The 20297-nt window shown below is 59.1% G+C and overlaps 1 protein-coding gene across 4 annotated transcripts in view; it reads left to right on the top strand.

Moving 5' to 3' along the window:
- Nucleotides 1-20297, top strand: part of DENND3 (DENN domain containing 3) — a 46799-nt gene that overhangs the window by 6031 nt on the left and 20471 nt on the right. For 2 of the 4 annotated variants that reach the window (XM_039233000.1, XM_039232999.1), the window contains exons 2-12: nt 804-1062; nt 1979-2094; nt 3993-4135; nt 6592-6703; nt 10873-10992; nt 11265-11483; nt 14182-14297; nt 16472-16627; nt 17260-17356; nt 19218-19321; nt 19835-20034. In XM_039233000.1, the coding sequence (XP_039088931.1) occupies nt 804-1062; nt 1979-2094; nt 3993-4135; nt 6592-6703; nt 10873-10992; nt 11265-11483; nt 14182-14297; nt 16472-16627; nt 17260-17356; nt 19218-19321; nt 19835-20034 (1642 nt within the window). The remainder of the gene's footprint in view (nt 1-803; nt 1063-1978; nt 2095-3992; nt 4136-6591; nt 6704-10872; nt 10993-11264; nt 11484-14181; nt 14298-16471; nt 16628-17259; nt 17357-19217; nt 19322-19834; nt 20035-20297) is intronic. The other 2 variants (XM_039233002.1, XM_039233001.1) reach the window with 2 other exon arrangements.

The raw sequence follows: 20297 nt of genomic DNA, 5'->3' as shown, positions 1-20297 counted from the left end.
AGAGAGACAAAGTGTGAGCAGGGGAGGGGCAGAGAGAGGGAGGCACAGAATCCGAAGCAGCTCCAGGCTCTGAGCTGTCAGCACAGAGCCCGACACGGAGCTCGAACCCACGAACCGCGAGATCATGACCTGAGCCGAAGTCAGACGCTCAACTGACTGAGCCGCCCAGGTGTCCCGAGACAGAAGGCTTTTTAAAAATGTGGTGGCAAGGTAGTGTTTAGAGTGTTGGGGCCGGGTGACAGCCCTGGCATCGACCCCGAGGGGCCAGCGGTCCGTTTTCTGACCCCTCAGCCTGTGTCCCCAGGCCAGGGCTGCCAGGACCGCTGGCGGGGGATGTGGCGTCGGTACCCCGTTTGTACTGGTCGGATGGCGCGCAGGGCCCTCCTCCCCAGCCTGTGAGGGCCCCGGGGCCGCTGGCGTGGGGGCGTGGGGGGTGAGCACTGACCTGCGACGTCACCTCTTGAAAGGGAAGTTTGGACGCAGCCTTAGCAGAACTGGATCTGAACTCGGGTCCACCTGTTGACACCTGGCTCCGAAGTGGGCACTTTGTGTCACACCGACCCCCCTCCCCCCGTCCGTCGCCGCCAGGAGCCAGGCCCTCTCCGTGCTGTGACTCGCCTGACCGCGAGGCCCGAGGGGTCCCCAACAGCAGCTTCGGTGCCGCCCTTGCTGCGCACACTCCCCGGGGGGAGCCGGTGCCGGGGGTGGAGGCTGGCGGGTAGCGGGGAACAGGAGCAAAGGTGGGCGCCCAGACGAAGGCGCACGACAGAGCGAGGACGTGTTCCTATTTCTGCCCGCCCCAGGTGGCCCGGAGGAAGGGGGTCAGCAGCCTCTCTTCTCTCGACCCGGAAGTCCTGTCCATCTTTGTGCCTCCTTTCGTCAGTAAGGAGGACACTCAGGTGGCCGGGGCCAACTGTGCGACTCTGAGCAAGACCAGAAGGCGCTCCTTCAGGAAGAAGAGGGAGAAGCCCAAAACAGAGCCCGGGAAGGGGCCTCCTCCCGAAGACGTCAGCGTCCCCAACGGCGTGGACCTGCTCGCCCTGCCTCAGCTCTGCTTCCCAGGTACCCCCCGCTGCACTTCCCAACCACACTGATGGTGCGTTCTAGAAGCCACCTCTGGAGAGTGTGACGGGGGCTGGTGACCGCTTGCAACATTGAGGCCGAACCACGAGACTGGGTTCTCTTCATCTTGGGGGTCTTGGGGCTCAAGGGTGCACAGGCCACTCAGTGCAGGGGTCTTGGGGCTCAAGGGTGCACAGGCCACTCAGTGCTGACTCCAGGTCTCAGAAAACTGGATCCCAGAAGAGGGGGTATCGGGATTGCCAGGTGGCACAGTTTGTCGATGCTTCCCGAGGATTTTCACCTTGGATCTGCAGTCCCATCTTCCAGACTTCTGGCAGGCCGGTCAGAATCACGTGCAGTCAGCCCGTGGCACCTCCCGGCCTCCCCACAGCGCCTGCTTCCTGTCCCCCGGGGCTGGCGGCCTGGGCTGTACCCCTTCCCCAAACTGGCGGTCCCGGTAGTGGGCGGCCTTTGTTCTTTCCGGGGCCGGTGAGAAACGCCCCAGGGGCTGTAGAGAGCGCAGCCGCGGGACTTGCTGCCATTCCCTGCCTGGCAGTGTCCACCGAGAAATGGGCGCTGTCTCCCGGTCCCGGGGGTTACAGCCCGGGCCCCCAGCCCCTGCCGTGCTCAGGAACCGTCGGCTCCCGCAGGTGCACCCTGAAGGGTCTGTCTGTGGTTGTGCCCGAGTTGTTTGCTAAATTCTGCAGAGCACGGAGGGGCGGCCGAGAAGGGGGTGCGTGGAGGGACTGAGCCCCAGCGGCAGCGGATCTTGGCATCAGAGCCTCACGGCCGCAGGGCAGGGCAAGTCCCGCAGGCGGGAGTGCGCGCTGGCGGGCAGCGCAGGCTCCCAGCCCGGGGCCCCGGGGGGTGGGGGGTGGGGGGGGCCGTGGCGAGAGCTCCTCTTCTCCACCCGCAGGGGGCGTGTGTGTGGCCTCCGAACCGAAGGAGGACTCCGTGCACTTCCTGGTGCTGACCGACGTCTGCGGGGACAGGACGTATGGCGTGGTTGCCCAGTACTACCGACCCCTGCACGTACGTGATTCCCGGGACCCCTCCCCAGTCGGGTCCCAGTGCTCGCGACCGTGCGGAGCCACACACACGTGTCAGTCACGTGCAGGAATCCGTGGCACTGAGCGCACTCTCAGTGCCGTGCGCCCCACTCACCCAGAAGTCACCGCCCAGCCCCCGGCCCCGGCCACCATGCGTCTGCTGTCTGCCCCCCTGGACGTGCCTGCTCCGGACACCTCGTGTGGACTTGCCCTGCACGTGGCCTTTGTCTCGCTGCTCCACTCAGTGTGTCGTCCAGCCACACAGGAGCCCCGTCCTGCGCTTGCGGCGAGTCCTCCTGCGCGGGGCGGAGTGTGGGCCGCCGCTGGTGTACCTGCCCGTCTGCAGTCAGACACGGGGGTTGTCCGCCCCTCGCCTTCTGTGCAGGGGGCGGGCTTGGGCCACAGGGGCGTGGGCAGGGCCACCGTGTGCGAGCCAGCCGGCCCCTCGGGAGCTCGTGGGCGCCGCCACGGACCTGAAGACACGGGGTATCAGCTGTCTGTGTCCAGAGGGTTTCCAGAAGCAGAGGCGGTCGGTGAATTCCGCACAGAGAGGGAGGTGGCTGCCCGGGTTATTCTCCCTTCGCTGCCCCCTGGTGTCCCCCACGACGGGCGGGCGGCGCGCGGAGGCCCCACCTCGCGGTCGTGCGTGCGGGGCCGGCGCTGCTGGCCTGGCCCCCGTGCCAGGTTGGGGTGGGGGACCAGAGGGGGCCGAGTGCCTGCCCCTGCCCAGCCGTGTTGTCATTAAATACCTTCTTAGAAGGCGGTGGCCGCCGCGCACTTAGCAGGTGACTCCACCGGCCTGCTGGGGCGTGCGTGGCCCCGCTCCGTCTTCAGCGCCTGCCTAGTTTTGGGGTGTGCGCTCCCCATCTTTCCGTGGACTGAAATCCCAGCCCTTCCCAGACACCCTAACATACCAGCCGCCCGCGTGTTTGCAGCCCAGCGCCAGGCGTGACCCCCTGTGAAGCTGTTCGTTTCATCCCCTCCACAGCCAGTGAGGTGGGGATTGCACAGATGAGGAAGCAGACAGTGGCACAGAGAGGTGAAGTGGCTTGCCTGAGGGCCCACAGCACACTGAGGGAGCAGCAGGTGTTCAGTCGATGCGGGTGGGTAGGCAGAGGCGGGGCCACTGCTTCCTGGGCCCTCCCTTCACAGAGTCCCAGAGTGAAGCTCTCACCCCACCCCTCCGTCCCTATTAAAAAAAAACCCAAACAGGGACTCCTGGGTGGCTCATTGGTTAAATGTCCCACTCTTGACTTCGGCTCAGGTCGTGTTCTTAGGGTCGTGGGTTTGAACCCCACGTGGGCTCTGCACTCGCTTCTGGCTGGAGCCGGTCTGGGATTCTCCCTCTGCCCCTCCCCTGCTATGGCGCTGTCTCTCCCTCTGTCTCTCTCTCTGTCTCTCAGAATCAGTCAACCCCAAACAACCCTCCACTGGGGCCTGGGCTGTCGGCCCCCGTGATGTGCTGCTTGTAAGCTCCACGGCGATCCGTTCCTTCCGGAATCTGGAAGCTGGATGTTTCTCCTGCTCAGGCCCCCCGCCCCCGCCACGCACACACACGATGCCCCATTGCTGCATTCCCCCCCACTTTAAGTGGAGCCCATGGCCGATTCTGCGTCTGCCGTGTTCTAACTGCACGCCCCTTCCCTCCCGAGGCAGGGGCGCGTCTCGCCATCTCGGCCACCCCAGTCACCTCACAGGCACCCAGGGGCCCGTCCGCGCTGGCTGGGACCCTCAGGGACACCGGAGGGAGCAGCGGCCGGTGGAGCAGGGGGAGGCTGTCTGGCCCCTGCTTCTCGATTCCTGCTGACGCCGTCACTACTGAGTATGACCCGGGGACCAGCTGGGCCGAGAGGTGACGCGTGCCTGTGGCTTTCTCTCCAGGACGAGTCCTGTTTCTACAACGGCAAGATGCACCGGGAGCCGTTCTGGCCGAGCGTGGGCGCCACGGGCTGCTTCGTGCCCTTCGCGGTGTGCGTGGTGTCCAGATTCCCCTATTACAACGCCCTCAAGGACTGCCTGTCCTGGTGAGCCCACGGGCCGCCCACGCTGGTGGGCGGGGGGGACGGGCCCAGATAGGCCCCGGGAGCACCTGGAAGCTTCCAGATGCTTCTGGAAATGCTGCCATGTGGGGAAGGTCTGCCAGACGAGGGAGGACGAAGCCGAACTGTTGGAAGTAAAATGAATAGGATTTGATGTTTGGCTTTTTAAAAAACAAAAAGAGGTATATGAGAAAAAGCCCCGTTCCCAGCTCTTGGAGAAACTCAGGAGGCTGCCGTTACTTCTGTTGAGTTCGTTGACATTTTAAAAATTATCTTTCTTGGGGGTGGAATCTTTAACCGTCTTAGTGCTGATATTGAGAAAGCCCGAGGACATAGAGAATTTCTGAAAAAGCCAGAGAGCATCGCATGGCACGTGCTGGCTGCCCGTGGGGGGCTGGCTGTGGCACAGACACGGTGGGTGCCCAGCCACACGCGCCCCGGCCGTTTCGTGTCCATCCTCACCAGACGACAGCCTTAGAATTGGCAGTGGTTTGGTCCCCCTTCCGTCGTCATGCCCACCAGCCACCCCTGCAGATCCCAGACTTCTGGAGAAGCCAGGACTCTGGTGCTGACACGGGGGCCAGAGGGCTGGGTGGGAGTCCGTCCGATCAAGATGATGACCTTCGACCTTCGTAACTCACATTCCAGCACCTTCGTGTTTTATTTTGGAAAACCTGGCTGGTTTTTGGACACAGTTTGGGTCTAGCCTGCATTTTATCGCCACACACATAAAATACCTTGTACGACAGAGAACTCCGGGGGTTGAGCGAGTTGAGGGGAAGCACGTCCGTTAATGAAGGGCTGCTTGGGCGTGGGAGGGGACAGAATGGTAGATTAGGACACGGTCCCTTTTTATTAATTAACTGATCATCTTCAGCACCTGGTCTCTCCAGTCTCCTGTTCTGTGAGGCGGGGATGGGTGTCACACCCTGCCTCATCCGGAACGAACGGGTTAGGGCCACACCTTGCCCACCTGTTAAGGAAGGTAGTAGCTGCATCACTGTCTTCCCATCTGTCGTCCATTCAGCAGGTGACCCTTTGTAGTGTGGCCGGCAGCAAACCCCGTCCTGCTCCACATCAATGCAAACGTACGCTTAACCTGAAAAACGTGTTCGTTTTCCTTGCTTCTCAAGTTTTCTGTGCTAAATGGTTGGAACTCGAAAACATAGCTAGAGAAAAGCAGAGGACAGAAGCCCGAAAGGCAGTTTATAAACACAAATTTATGTTTGTTTGTTTGTTTTTTAATATTGAGAGGAAGAGAAAGGACGGGCTGGGGAGGGGCATAGAGGGACGGGGTCAGAGGATCTGAAGTAGGCTCCTCGCTGACAGCACAGAATCTGACGGGGCTCGAATTCAGGAGCCTTGAGATCATGACCTGAGCTGAAGTCAGCAGCTCAACCGACTGAGCCCCCCAGGCGCCCCATGGGGAGTATTGAATTATCTCCAAATCCTGACAAGGACTCCAGGAGGAGGTGTGATTGGCTACTTAAAGCTGTAGTGCTTGGCTTGCTGGGCACAAGTGGGCCCTGGCCGTGGGCAGGGCCAGGGTCTGCCCAGGGCACTGATGCAGGGGGTCCGGGCCGCTGGCGGTGTTTTGTTAAATGTTGACACCGCAGTTAAGACGCAGAACCTTTTCACCACCCGCCTAAGCTCCCTCAAGCCCTTTGGTCGCCTCCCGCCCCTCTGCCCCAGGCCTCTGGTCGCCTCCCGCCCCTCTGCCCCAGGCACCCGCCTGTCCTTTTTATGTTGAAATCACAATCACGTAGCCTCCAACAGCTCTGTTTGTTTGAACCTTGGGGGCCCACATACGCACAGGGTTTTGTTTTTTTTTTCAACAAATAACAGTGCAGTCCTGTAAATGTGTGATTTTCTTAAAATCATTTTCTTTATCTCTTGCTTTATTGTAAGCAGATAAGGCACATAACATACAAAATGCTTGTTGATCCATTATTCATGTCCTCGGTAAGGCTTCTGGTCAGCAGAGGGCTGTCAGCAGTTAAGTTTTGGAGGAGTCAGAACTTAAACTCGGGTTTTCAGCTGCGTGGGGGTTGGGCGCCTTTGCCCCCACGTTGTTCAGGGACGTCCTGGACTTCAACAGTCGGAAGGCGTTTGGGAGACTCCTGTGAGGTGTTTATTCCCTGCCGAAGTGTGATACCTAGTAAAATGCATGAATTCCAGTGACTTTTCACCAATGACACACCTGTGTAGCCAGCCCTTACACCAAGAAACAACATGGCCAGCCCCCCACGCTCCCAAATGTCACAAGTCCCCTGTGCCCCCTCCCGGGCACACCCAGACCCTGACATCCAAGTTGTGTCGTGGAAAGTTCTGGAGCTGCCGGCTCTGGCAGACACTTTGGCTCTGATTAGAAATGCTAAGGATGACCATCGGATGCTCATGCTTACTTTGTGATTTGATCTTTTTTTTTTTTTTAATTTTAGTTTATTGACTCATCTGAAGCTCTGTAAAGATTTTGAAGTTGACAATCATATAAAAGACTTTGCTGCAAAGCTATCTTTAATACCTAGCCCGCCGCCTGGACCACTTCATTTGGTAATTAAATCTGGAATTCTGTCTTTTCGTTTTGCAAATAGAAAAAGTAACGTGATAGAGACGGTTTAAATGTTTTACGTTATTGCTTACGTTTTAGCGTGTGTAAATTATGATTCTCAAGCTCTCACAGGATCATCCTGTTATGCTGTTTCTGAAGGTGTTTGCTGAGCGGCCCGTGACAAGTGGGCATCGAGCTGGTGCTGAGCCCCTTTTGTGGTTAAAGAAAAGTGCTGGCTTTGTACTTTCCATTTCCCCGGCGCCACCGTGTTGCCGAACCAACGGCCAGGCGTGTCCGTGGTCTGGGCTCCCTGGCGTGCTCGCTCTAAGATGCCGGCTACATTATCACACGAGGGTTTCAGGCTGGAGAAAGGCAGCCCATGGTCCCCTTTTGCTGAGTAATGGGCCAGACTGCTGGGCGTGGTGACATCTGTGTGGCTCAGTGTTCTCTAGGCTCCCGTAACCGCAGGGTGTCTCCTTGTTTCTAAAGCCTTTTTTTTTTTTTCTAATTTTTTAACATTTATTTATTATTGAGAGACAGAGAACATGAACAGGGGAGGATCAGAGAGGGGGGAGACACAGAATCTGAAGCAGGCTCCAGGCTCTGAGCTGTCAGCCCAGAGCTCAATGCAGGGCTTGAACTCACAAACCACATGATGATGACCTGGGCTGAAGTCAGATGCTTAACTGACTGAGCCACCCAGGCGCCTCCGCCTCCTTGTTTTTAAACAGACCCCTGTCTGTCTGATTAGCATCTCAAAGCAGGTCATACGTGTTGACTCTGTCATTCAGTCCCTTCTGGAAGATTATACAGACAAATCTTGGTTCTCTACATTTTGATTATTATTCACGGTAGAAAAATCAATTTTACTTAGCAGGAAATGTGGTTATAAACTTAAAATATACATTTTTAATATCATCCTAAGCCCCATGGTCTGCGGGGGGCATGGTAGGGGGGACCCTGCCAGATGCGTTCCAGGCCCAAAGACTGAGCAGGTCCCTGAGTACCCCAGCTCTGCCCGCAGAAACCTTTGTAGGGATACTTACTGGGGACTTGTGGTTTGCAAGGTACTCCTCTTTATCATGTGGATAAGTGGTAATTTTTTATTGGACAGTGAAATCATCAAAGTTCACGGTCTTGCTCTATAAAGTCTACAGGCGTCCACTGAGGACCTAAGTAGTGAACAGAACTGAGCTCAGAACTGTTGGCGGATTAGCTGCGTGTACCATGTTCTGCCTTTGAACACGAGTAATGTACAAACAGTGCCTGTACCAGTTTTCTGTGCCTCAGAATCTTGGATCATTTCGTGTTTGGTTTTCCCACTTTTACCACCCAGTGAGAACGTTTACTGTGGGTCGTCCTGGACGTCTCTTACCCTCACCCCTGCTTGCCCTCCATCGTCTAACCTTGTGCAGCCTGCACCCGCCATTTGCTTCCAGGGGCCCACGTCCACTGCCACCACCCCGTGCCGGGTCCCCAACCTCTCCCACTGAATGACCTGAGGAACCACTGCTCTGGCCACGTCCATTCCTGACCGTTAAGTTCCTCCTTTGCAAACTGGCTAGAAAGATTGTTAAAGTCTGTACACTGGACTCTCCTTTTGTGCTGAAAACCCAACAGTGGTTCCCTGCTGTATGCCTTCAGCCAGCCCTGCGCCCCTGGCCCCGTGTCCCTGTCCAGCTCTGCCTTGTGTCCTCACCCCCTTGCTCACTGTTCTCTGGCCACACTGGGTTTCCCTCCGTCCCCCGCAGGTGCTGCCCCAGGACTCTTGTGCGTGCTCTTTCTGGAAGTGCAGCTGTCCAATTTCCAGCCCCTGCTCAGTCCTCAGGTGCTTTGGAACAGCCGCTCAGTGGCCTCCCACCCCTGTCTCTCTCCGCACCCAGCTCCCTCCCTGCAGAGCTCAGCACAGGCTGCAGTTAGGGCTTGTGCTGCACGCTTGTGCTTCGTTCAGTGTCGGTCTTCTCCATCCGACTCCAAGCTGCACAAGAACGGGGGCCCCCTTCAGGGCTGCGTACGCAGGGCTGGCCCCGTACCCGGCACCTGCTGCCCCCACAGCTGTTGAGCGAAGCATCAGCCAGTAGTGTTTGGGGTTCAGATCTGCGTGTTGGTTTTCCCATGTTCATTGGGATGGACTAACTCTGGGGCAGGCTTGCCGCTGTGACCCTCCCCAGGAGTCTGGTAGCCCCAGGGTCCCCACTGACACGGTGGCCCCAACCCGTCCTAGGGAGTGTCGTGGCACTGTGGCCGTTCCCAGTCCTGGAAAGGTGCGAGCGGCCAAGAAGCAATTCTGCAGTGTTTTCCAGAACCCGCTGCCAGTGGACGTCCATCTAGAGGCTCTGCTTGCTGCTCGGAGTCGGCAGCTGTAGTTCTTGTGCTCTGAGCCGAGCGCCTGGGCTCCGGTGCAGTTTCCCGTTGCTCTGGGGCCAGGTCATGTCTGGTCCGTGCCCTTTCCCGGACGGCACCTGGACCAGTGGCCCGAGCGCAGCACAGCCCCCGGGAGCCCGCGTCCCTGGGCCCAGCGCGCTTCTGCGCCCGCCAGCGGTTCTTACTTTACGAGCTCGCGGATCGTGGCCATCACTGGGTGTGCGCAGTGAGACTTGTATCTTTCCTCCCACTGTACTTGACCCCCTTCCTGTGTTGCGTTGTGTGTGGAATCTGTTGTTTCTCTGGGCTCCAGTCAGGCTGAAATCTGGAAGCCTGTACCTGAGCTCTGTCTCCTTCCTCCGTTCCTTCACTGGTGAGGTGGGCGGGTGACAGCTCCCAGCTCCCCGGGTGTGGGTCCCATGTGCCCTGAGGTCACTGGTGCAGCTGTGGACGCGTCCCAGGGGCTGAGCCCCCAGCGTCTGTGTCTAGTTTCTCTCTGTAGCTGGGAAGCTGCCTGACATGGTTATTTTTGGAAATATTGAGGGGAGTTTTTCACATAGACTTCACAATTATTAGAAGTTCATTGCAACTTAGAGCACCTTTAAAAGTAAGTTTATTTATTTTGAGAGAGAGACAGAGCAAGATGGGAGGTGCAGAGAGAGAGAGAGAGAGGAAGAATCCCGAGCAGGCGCTGCACCATCAGCATGGACCCTGATGTGGGGCTCGAATTCACAAACCATGAGATCACGGCCTGAGCTGAAACCAAGAGTCGATGCTCAATGAGCTGAACCACAAGGCACCCCCACAACCGAGAGCACTTAACTCTCCTCTCACTTGTGTTTCACACGGAGAGGATGCTGACCGTCCACACGAGTCACACATTTTGCGTCCCCAGAGTGGTAGGTGACAGGGAGGCGCTGTCAGGAGGCAGAAAGTAGTCCGTGCTTGTCGGCAGGTTTTTCACACGAGCGTGCACTTACCACAGCAGTGCGACAGCTCACTGTGGGGAAGTGTGGATGCCGGACATTTGTTCTGGAACCTTCTTCGCCACCTGGTCCTCCACGTGGCTCCGTTAGTCATCCTTCCACGCTTTTTCCTGGTCAGAGCTTCTCTGTCCTCCAGTTTCATGCTTCTCTCCGTGCCCTCTCCCGCCATGGCGTGCGCTCCGGTCTCTGTGCGTTCGCGGAGCTGCAGGGTGCGGGTGGCTCCCATGCCTCCCAGGAACCCCCCCTCGAGGCTGACACCCACGGTCAGGAACGAACTTGTCCCCCTCCATCGGCCACGCCCGTGAACATAGCAGGGGCATCTGCGTGTAGGGACTTTGAACTGACGTGTTGTTTTAAAATCATATTGTTTGGAAAAGTAGAGTCTTTCTCAACAGCGTCTTGAATTATAGGTCCTAAAGGAGCTTTGGCAGCTACATGGAAGATACTGAGAGAATCGTAATCTGCAGTGACCTGAGTGATAAGAAAACCGTATAGTAGCCAAGATTAACCCGGACGTGCTTGACTTAGAACTTGGCTGACTGGGCGGCCGTCCGGGTGCCCACCCGTCGCTGCCAGCGGACAGTTTGCTAATTAGTGAGAGCGTTTAGGAAAGTTTGGTGGGAAAGGACACTAAGGCCTCGATTTACCTGTGGGCCCTTATCAGCAGTCTGTCTCTAGACAGCTTTGTATTCTGTGACGTGTAAGGTGACAGCGTGACTCCCCTGAAGCGCACCCTGACGCGGACGCTCGGAGCCCCGGTGGAGGGTTGCGGCCTCCGCTGGAGCGGCTCCCTGGGCTGACGAGGGACTGTGTCGCCACAGGTGTTCAACATGAAGCCCCTGCAGATCGTGTTCCCCTCCCGTGCGGACCCCGAGAGCCCCGTCATCGACCTGGACCTTCACCTGCCCTTGCTGTGCTTCAGGCCCGAGAAGGTGCTGCAGGTACGCGCCCTCGACCCCCGGCCTCTTGGCCGCGCGTGGCACCCAGGCTGCCGTCTGTGGAGCGCGGTTCCACGCGGGTGTCCCGCAAGCCCTGGAAACACTGTTTCGCTTTGAGCGGACAGTCAGCGCCGCGCACGCTGCTTGTGGGTCAGAGGGGCTTTGGCTGGGCAAGCGGGGGGCAGGGAAAGGCGGCGAGGCCGCCTCCGCCTGGCCTGGGTGGCGAGCGAGGCGCCCGGCGGGAGGGGTGCTCACGGTCCGGCCGGTCCCCCCAGATCCTGACGTGCCTGCTGACGGAGCGGCGGGTGGTGCTCTTCTCGTCCAGCTGGGCGCTGCTGCCCCTGGTGGCCGAGTGCTTCCTGGCCTACCTGCACCCCCTGCAGTGGCAGCACACCTTCGCCCCCATCCTGTCGCGCCACATGCTGGACTTTGTCATGGCGCCCACATCCTTCCTCATGGGCTGTCACCTGGACCACTTCCAAGAAGTCAGCAAGGTCAGGCCTCCACCCTCACCCGGTCGCCCCCGCGGGGACCCACAGCGGCTCTGGAAGCGCCCCTGGGGGTGGGGGGTGGGGGGTGGGGGTGGCGGGCCCCCCGCACTGGCTGTGCCCTGGGCGCCGCGCATGCGCTCTGCAGTCACTCGTCTGTGCCGTCCCCCGGGGACCTCAGGGTGCGTTCCAGGCCATGGTGTCCCGGGTGCTGGGACCTCGTGTCACTTTGGGGCACTTACACCCCCGGGGCTCCAGGGCTTCCCGCCGGTCCCGCGAGGAGAGCGCGGGCACCATCCTGGCCTTGGCCGCCTTCTAGTGTTGCGGCGTCCGGTGAGCTGCCAGCCTTTCTGTGCCTCAGTTTCCTCACCTCTGAGGTGGCCACGTCCTCCCAGGCAGGACGCTGAGCAAGGACCGTCCCCTCCCTGGCACATGACCGGGCTCCGCGGACTGCAGCTCCCAGCGCGGCTGCCACATGGCTTCAGCTGTTCGTGAGCGCCGTGGACACTCTTGCCAGAAGGCACCCGTGCATGCGGTGTGGTGTTTGCGGCGTTCGCGGGCACGCAGGCCCCGCTGCATCTGCCGACCGCTCACTTGCTGTGCCTGACCCGTGGCCGAGCGTTAGGCCCTTCCGTGGCCTGGTCACAAACGACGCCATGTGCACTGGCCTCGTTGTTAGGGCAAGGGTCAAAGGAGGCCACAGAAAAGGACTTGGCATACAGCAAGGGCTTAATAACGTACATCAGGTGAGCTGGCCTCACGGGTTTGGAATGAACGTTGTGATCCCGTCAGCAAGCAGAACAACTTCGGTTTCTTAAAAACCTTTACATTCAGATAAAATCCACGTACCACGAGGTTTCCCCGATGACACCATACAATTCAGTGGCGTTTGACAGCTTTACAGTCGTGCCAGGTTTTCACCCCTGTGGAGAAGCCCCGTGCACCCCAGCGTCCCCACACGCTGTCCTGCTGCCCTGGCCACCGCCACCTGCTTTCTGTCTCCGTGGATTTGCCTGTTCCTTCCACGTGGTTTCATGTCCACACGTGGCCTTCTGTGGCTCCCCTTGCCCAGCACAGCGGTGTCAGCTCCGTACACGCTGTTGCCCGGAGCCCAACATGATTCTTGCCTCAGGACGGCTCCCCTTGTGTGGGCATCACCGTGGTCCGCTCCCCCCTCCGTCGGTTGATGCACATGTTGTTCCTCCTTTTGGCGGTTGTGACGTCTGCGTACGGCTTTGGTGCGGACGTGCCTGCATGTGGCTCGGGTACACGTCGCTCAGGCTGGAAAGGCGGAACCGCACGTGGACTGTTCAGCCGTTTGAGAAGAGGCCAGGCTGTGTGTGCAACGTTGGGGCTCCGATTTTTCACCCCCCGCCCCCCCCCCGTCCCTGTGTCCGGCCATCCTGGCGAGCGGGAGGTGGTGTCTTACTGTGGCTGTGGCGTGCATTTCCTCAGTGACTAATAACGTGGCGCCTGCGTGTGCTCCCTGGCAGTCAGCCCGGGCAGGTTTTCTGTGACACTCTGCGCTGGGTGTTTCTGAGTGTGTGCAGACACGGAGGATGGCAGAGGGCAGCACGCACCCCTTCCTGTCCCCGGCCCTCGTCGCGTGGGGCCCCGCTGCCCTGCTTTACTTGGAGCGTTTCCAGCAAATCCCAGGAAGGTGGCAGGTGTTAGGCTCTGGGAGGAGCCGGCTTCTTGCCAAAGCCAGCGAGTCACCAGGCGACAAACGTTTCGGGAAAAGACCACTCAGACCTTCACGGAAGGGACGGGGAAAACGTCACCTCGTCTGCCTTGCAAATGAGGAAGAAAAAAAGTCCACGCTCTGAAATTTAAAATGCATTTCCTTTTTTAGTCATTGGGGAAAAGGCCATCTTGTTTTAGACCCTTCAGGGGATACTTGGCACATGGACCTGACACGCCGGCGATCATGAAGGAAGCCCGTTTGAGGACTTCCGTGTTCCGGAAGGTTTGGGGACAGGCAGCAGCTCTGGCCTGAAAAGTGTGTTTTGTGTCTGGACATTTTCCTCTGCGGGGGTGGGGTCTCGGCATCGGTCCTTGGCGGCTATGCGTCTGTGCCAAGGTCCCGGGTTAATGCTCACAGCGTGCCGTGCCGACCACCTTGCCCTTGAGCGCTCCGTGTCTGGACGGCTTCCTGCGGGGCGCTCACGTCACCTGACATGCGCGTCAGGAGGCCGGGCCCAGATGCGAGTGGCGAGCAGGGCCCTCAGAGACTCTGGCGCCGCATTCCGGGAATCTGGGACCCCAGCGCGTGACTCCGGGTGTACATCTTGTCACAGATGAGGCCTTACAAGTAACTCAGGCACATAGTTCAGAAACTCCAAGTGTGTGTGTTCACGCAGCCCAGGACCGCACCCACACTGCAGTCCTGCAAGGGGTGGAGCTCTGGAATGTTCTCTCCAGGCTCCTGAAGTAGCCCGCAGTGTTTGCACCAGGGCAGGTGAAAGCCTGGTAATGACACATATGGAATCTTGACTCAGACTGAGGCATGTTTGACCAGATGGCGCTTGTTAACATAACTCGTGGTCTAGCCTGCTCTCTGCTGGAGCCGGTGTAGGGCCCGTACATATTAAATACGGTCATTTACTTAATTAACTCACTACCGTAGTGAAAGCAAAATGTGTTTTTGTGTTTCCCAAGGCATCTACAAGTTCAGATTCTTACGTCAGTCTTTACACACTTACAGGAAGCTGATGGCTTAATCCTGATAAACATCGACAGCGGGACCATCACCTCCTCGAATGACGAGGACGTCGACATCCCCGACATCCCTCTCCTGGCAGCACAGACGTTCATTCAAAGGTAAAGGCGGGAGTGGTGTGTGCTTGCAGATGTCTGTTCAGTGCCGTGTGCGCCACTTCTGAGTTTCCTCTCCATCGTATGTTACAGACCGATGGGTTGTTTGTCTTTATAGTTTGGAGGTTGTTTGTGACTATTTTATCTGTGTTTATTTAAAGTTTGTTTATTTTGAGAGAGAGAGTGTGCGTGTGCAAGTGAGCGTGGTGGGGGAGGGGCGGGCAGAGGGAGAGTCTCAAGCAGATTCAGTGCTGCCAGCTCAGACTCACACACGAACCGCGAGGTCACGATCTAAGCTGAAATCCAGAGTTGGACGTTCAACGGACTGAGCCACCCCGGTGCCCCTATTTGTAAATATTTTAGAATAGAAGTTACTCATCCTCATTCTGATTTTGTCTAAGTACCAATGGCCCCAGAGTCAGGTGATGGTTCCCTCCCCCAGGAAGCCTGCCCACCCTCTTTCCTCCGTCACGTGCCTGTGGCCTGTGAGGTTCCCTCTCCTGCCTCCTTCCCTCCTTCACTCCCCCCCGCCCCCAGTAGACAGTATTCACCCCTGGGATGTCCCACACAGGCCAGGGTTTGTGTATCGATGAACGTTTCTAATCGTTCACTTTCTGAGCAGCAAAAGCCGCTTCCCCCCACTGTCTGAGTCTGACGTTTTAGCCGTGACGGGCGCCAGCATTTGGGGGGGCGCCCAGTGGGATGGGGTTCTCGCCCTTGGCTGTGTGGTGAGCGGTGGTGTCGGAACTCTAGAACACACAGCGGTGGCTTTCTGCTTGGCCCGACCCCACAGTGGTGGGACGTGGTGTCGGCTACGGTCTCAGCTGGGGGCCACTGACTCTGTCACGGTGGGGCTGAGCCGCGTGCAGTCACCGGCACGTGTGCGAAGGTGCCGAACCTTCCAGGTGGTATCAGCCGGGGTTTGCGGGGCCGGGACATCCGTCTCCAGCAGCGGCTTCTCGTCTCACTCGGGTCAAATCCAGGGCGCTCCCCTTCCCAGCTGCCCTGGCCCTGCTGACCTCGGACCTGGTCTCAGCCGCCTCCCCACTGCCTCAGACCCAAGGGCCACTAAGGAGTGGGTGCTCCCTATGGACTCAGGACACTTGTATCTGGCTTCTCACCTCTCACCTTCCAGGTCCCGGGTCCCCATGAGGTCCTTTCCAGCCACCCGCCGGCTGTCTCCTAGCCTTCGTTCTCTGAGTCCTCTCCTCGCCTCCCCAACCTCCCACGACCTCATATTTAGGGTGCATTCTTCTATTTCTTCCCACTTGAATGTCAGCCCCGCCCTGGAGCTTTGCCTGTGGTCAGCATGCAGCCCAGCATGCAGTAGGTGCTCAGGAAGTACCGTGGGGGAGAGGGATGTGTGACGGGTGTGTTCATTTTATGTGTAAACCACGGACTTGCCCATTGGTTTTCATCATGCAGCCTTGGCAGTGCTGGGAGGCCAGGGATGAATGTGCTAGACTGCCGGCGGACGGAGAGCGGGGCACGCAGGACACTAGTGCATCCTATCCTCCTGAAGGGGCGCAGTGCAGGGAGCTGCAGGGCTGGGGGCGGGAGCTCCCAGCAGGCGGGCCAGGGAGGGAAGGGTTGGGTGTGGATAACAGTGTGCAGTCAGGGCCCCCGTGGTCCTGAACGAGGACCTGCCGGTGTGCAGGGCTGATCAACTCTCCAGGGATGGTTTGTTTCTGATTTTTGTAATGTTATATTTATTTTTGAGAGAAAGACGGAGTGTGAGCGGGGGAGGGGCAGAGAGAGGGAGACACAGAATCCGAGGCAGCCTCTGGGCTCTGAGCTGTCAGCACAGAGCCCGATGTGGGGCTCAAACTCAACAGACCATGAGGTCAAGACCCGAGCTGAAGTCAGACACTTAACAGACTGAGCCACTCAGGCACTCCAGCAGGGATGGATTTTTAATGATCCCTCCCTGAAGTTATTGCTGGGTCTTCTGAGCATCCAAAGAGTGTTAACGCACCTGGGGAGGGCAAGCCCCTTTCCTGAGCTCCCCCCCAAGCCGGGAAGCACAAGCCCCCGTCCTGAGCGCCCCCCCACCCGGGAAGCACAAGTCCCATCCTGAGTGACCCCCCTACCTGGGAAGCACAAGCTGCTGTCCTGAGCGTCCCCCCACCCGGCCCGTAAAGAGCACGAGCTGCGCTCAGCGTCCCTGTGCTCCTCCCCAGGGTCCAGAGCCTTCAGCTGCACCAGGAGCTGGACCTCGCGCACCTGGGAGCCAGCACAGACCTGAACGAGGGGCGAGCGCGCAGGCGGGCCTGGCAGCAGAGACTCAACCACGAGCTGCAGCAGGCAGCCCTGCAGCTGCTCGTCAGCATCTTCAGGTAGTGAGCGAGCCCCGCGTCTGTGGGAGGCGCCAGCGGCCCTCCCGCGTGGCGGCCCCGGAGCTGAGGCGCAGAGAGTCGGCCTGCCCTTCCCAGGCCTCCCCCCAAGTCCACTCTGTTGTAGGGACAGAGCAGGAACCAGTGGCCGTGCCGTCGGCATGGAGAAGTGGGGGCTCCGAGGGGGCGAGAACAGCGAGGGTCCCTCCGTGCAGGGAGAAGCCGTGCTTGAAGTAACCGGATGGCTGAGCGGAGGGCACACCCAGACCGAACCCTTCTGGGGCCAGAACCCTCTTTCTGCAGAACAGGGCTTGCAAGGGTGTTTTTCTGGTCATTTTGTGTTGCTTAATAGTGATAGCTTTAAAAAGAATTTTTTTTAATGTTTAATTTTGAGAGAGACAGAGCGGGAGTGGGGGAGGGTTAGAGAGCGAGGGAGACACTGAATCTGAAACAGGCTCCAGGCTCTGAGCTGTCAGCACAGTACCGGACGCGGGGCTCAAACCCACAAATGTGAGATCATGACCTGAGCCAAAGTCAGACACTTAACCAACTGAGCCACCCAGGCGCCCCAACAGTGATAACTTTTTTATGCATTTAAAAATGTTTCCAGACTTAGACCACCTTCTCTTTGTCAGGGAGGTGAAGAATCACTTAAATTATGAGCACCGAGTGTTTAACAGCGAGGAGTTTCTCAAAACCAGAGCTCTGGGGGACCAGCAGTTTTACAAGCAGGTAAGGAGCATATGGGGCTAGCGTGCCACTCTGTGCTTAGAAGATTTTTCAAAATACGTTTTCTCAAAAGCATCTGTTAGTATTTTATTAATAGTTTTTACGAGAATTTTGCTTTAGCCTTGTTCTGTTTGATCCTGTGGGCATCTCTTATTTTTGTAGTCAGCTTTGTAGAGTGCAGTCTGCCTGTCATGAAATGCACCCAGTTTAAGTGCACAGGGTGATAAATCCCACAGATGCGGGTGCTTGGACACCACTTCCTCGATCCAGATCAAGACCTCTCTGTGATCTGATGGCCGCGGGACCGCTTCACCCCGTGGTGGGGGTGGGGTGGGGGGTGGAGGATGGAAGGCAGTGCCCGGTGTTTTCTGTCCACCTGTTAACAAGCCTTCGGGATGCTTCAGTTCTGGTCTATTATGCAAAGTCGTGTTGCAGCTGGTGCCGATCTTGGTGTGTCAGGGCTGTTCTCCCACTTTCCAGGTGGGCGGGGCAGCCTTCGGTGGGGGGGGGGAGGCTGGTGCCCCTCCCCCACTGGGTGCTAGAGCCCTGGCCTTGGGGGGTGCTGGTGCCCCAGCCTCGGGGGGTCCCCTGCACTCAGGCTGCTCCAGGTTCACAGGTCTCCCTCGGCCCTTCAGCTTTCGTGGTCCTGCTTTGCCTAATTACACGTGCTTTGTCCTCCAGGGTGGGGCCCCTCTGCAGACTTCTAGAACTAACTCTCTGCAGAGCTGCCTCCCCTCCGGGCTCCACAGGGACCCCCGGCTGCCTCTCGCAGCAGAACGCCACGCAGCCTGTGCTGGGAGGGACCGCCTGAGCCTTGGTACCGACGGCTCCTCCTGTGGCTGAGGCCCCACGGTAGCCGTTCACGCCAGCCGGCCGCAGCCTCTGCACACCCTCCCGGGGCACAGAGCCTGGCCTGCGGGGCCCCCAGGATGCTGCCCACATGAGGGGCGCCTGGTGTCTCCGTTGGCTGAGCGTCTCACTCTTGATCTCTGCTCAGGTCCCCGGTCCAGGAGCATGAGATCGAGCCCCGCAGCGGGCTCTGCGGTGACTGAATGGAGCTGCTTGGGATCCTCCATCTCGCCCTCTCTCTGCCCCTCCCCCACTCACTCTCTGTCTCTCTAAATAAATAAACTTAAAAAAAATTAAACGCAAAAAGATGGTGCCCACACGAGGCCCCTCCACAGAGGAGCCCGGGGAGAAGTCGGGGACGCACGTGGGGCCAGAGCGCCAGGTCACAGCTGTGACGGCGCCTGGGGCCAGCTCCCTGTCGTGCACCTCCTTGCTCTGGCGGCTCCCAGAGGGTGGCTGGTGGTCCCCGCGAGCCAGAGCTGCCACCTCCCATCCCGCCACACACCCCTCCCTGCTGTCACTTTCCTGTGGGCGTTTTGCACATGGGGTTTCCAGCACCTTCTGCGTGGGCCTGTGCGCCCGTGGCCCTCCTATGTGCGGGCTGCACAGCGGCCGATGGGCCTGAGCTTGTCCCCTGCAGGCCACTCACCTGCAGCCACAGGCAGGGTGGGGGCATGCACCGGCTGCTGGAGGGTCACTTTCTGGGCTGAGAGACCAGTGGCTGGGTGGGGGAGCTGCAGGCCAGTGCCACACGGTGTGCTGGCTGTGAGGAGGGGGCCACGGTCCCCAGAGACTTGCCATCGTGAGGGGAAGCCAGTTGGGCTTTTGAACTCATGGTGATTTTTCAAACACAAAGAGCAGCCGACCCTTTCAGGTTGCCCTGGGTATCTGGAGCGTGAGCCCTGCAGGTGCGGACGGTGAAGAAAGCAGGGGGAGGGGACAGCCGCGCCGGCATGGCAGACGGCGCGTTGGGGCCACGGGCGCGGAGGTGACTGGCCCCTGTGGTCTGTTGCAGGTTCTGGATACCTACATGTTTCACTCTTTCCTTAAAGCCCGGCTCAGCAGGAGGATGGACGCCTTCGCCCAGATGGACCTGGACATGCAGTCGGACGAAGACAGGTTCAGTCACCGGTGTGGGCGGGGGATTCCGGGGGCCCGGGCGCCCCAGCAGCGTGCCCTTATTTGGGTGGACGAATGATAAATTCGCCCAGAAAATCTCACACTTAGAAACTTATATTCGTCGGGCATGTCCCCGCGCGTTTGTTTGGGGACACGAGCGAGGCTGGTGCACGTGTGCCCCTCAGGGTCCGCGTCGTTGCCGTCCGCTGCCTCCTGCCTTCCCTCTCGCACCACATCGCCACCTCCCCACGCTGTTCCCACCCCTTCCACTGATGTTCCTGACACCGCCCCCTTGCAGACATTGTGTGTGTGTGTGCCCGTGTGTGTGTGTGTCTGGGGTCCCGTCTGTCCCCCCGCCTCTGACTGCACTGGGGAGACTGACTGGCGCTGCCGTGTCCTCCACCTGCCTGTGGGAAGGGGGCGGGGCTGTGTTTGCACCCAAGCAGATAGAGGGTGTTGAGACCCCTCTGGAGACGCACTGTGTCCACAAGGTGTCGCTTTTTCCCGACGCAGGTTACACGGGGTGCTGCTGAGTCCCCGAAGGCCAACCATCGAGAAAATGGCCTCCCGAAACCCCCCGTCCCTGCACGCCACTCACCGGCGCATGGTGGTCAGCATGCCCAACCTGCAGGACATCACGGTGCCCGAGCCGCCCGCCCGGAACTCGTCACTCCGGAAGATGGACTCCGAGGGCTCTAGAAGCAGCAGCATAGGTGGTGACCCAGCCCATGTGGGTGCTGTGTCCATCCCTGGGGCTGACAGGGGTGATCCAGCCCGTGTGGGGGAGGGGCTGACAGTGGTGACATGTCCGTCCCCTGGGCTGACTGGTGACCCGGCCCATGAGCAGTGCCATCTCCCGTCCCCTGGGAGGCATCACATATCCATGTCTGACAGTCACAACTGTTGGGCCCCAGTGAGAGCCAGGCCCCCTCTAGATCTGGGGGACACGAGGGACCCAATGCCCCCCTCCCTGTGG

Source organism: Hyaena hyaena, unplaced genomic scaffold, assembly GCF_003009895.1.
Source record: "Hyaena hyaena isolate Hyena2069 unplaced genomic scaffold, ASM300989v1 scaffold_69, whole genome shotgun sequence".
Taxonomy (NCBI): domain Eukaryota; kingdom Metazoa; phylum Chordata; class Mammalia; order Carnivora; family Hyaenidae; genus Hyaena; species Hyaena hyaena.
The sequence above is the reverse complement of the archived record's forward strand: the minus strand, read 5'-3'. Positions and strand labels throughout refer to the sequence as shown.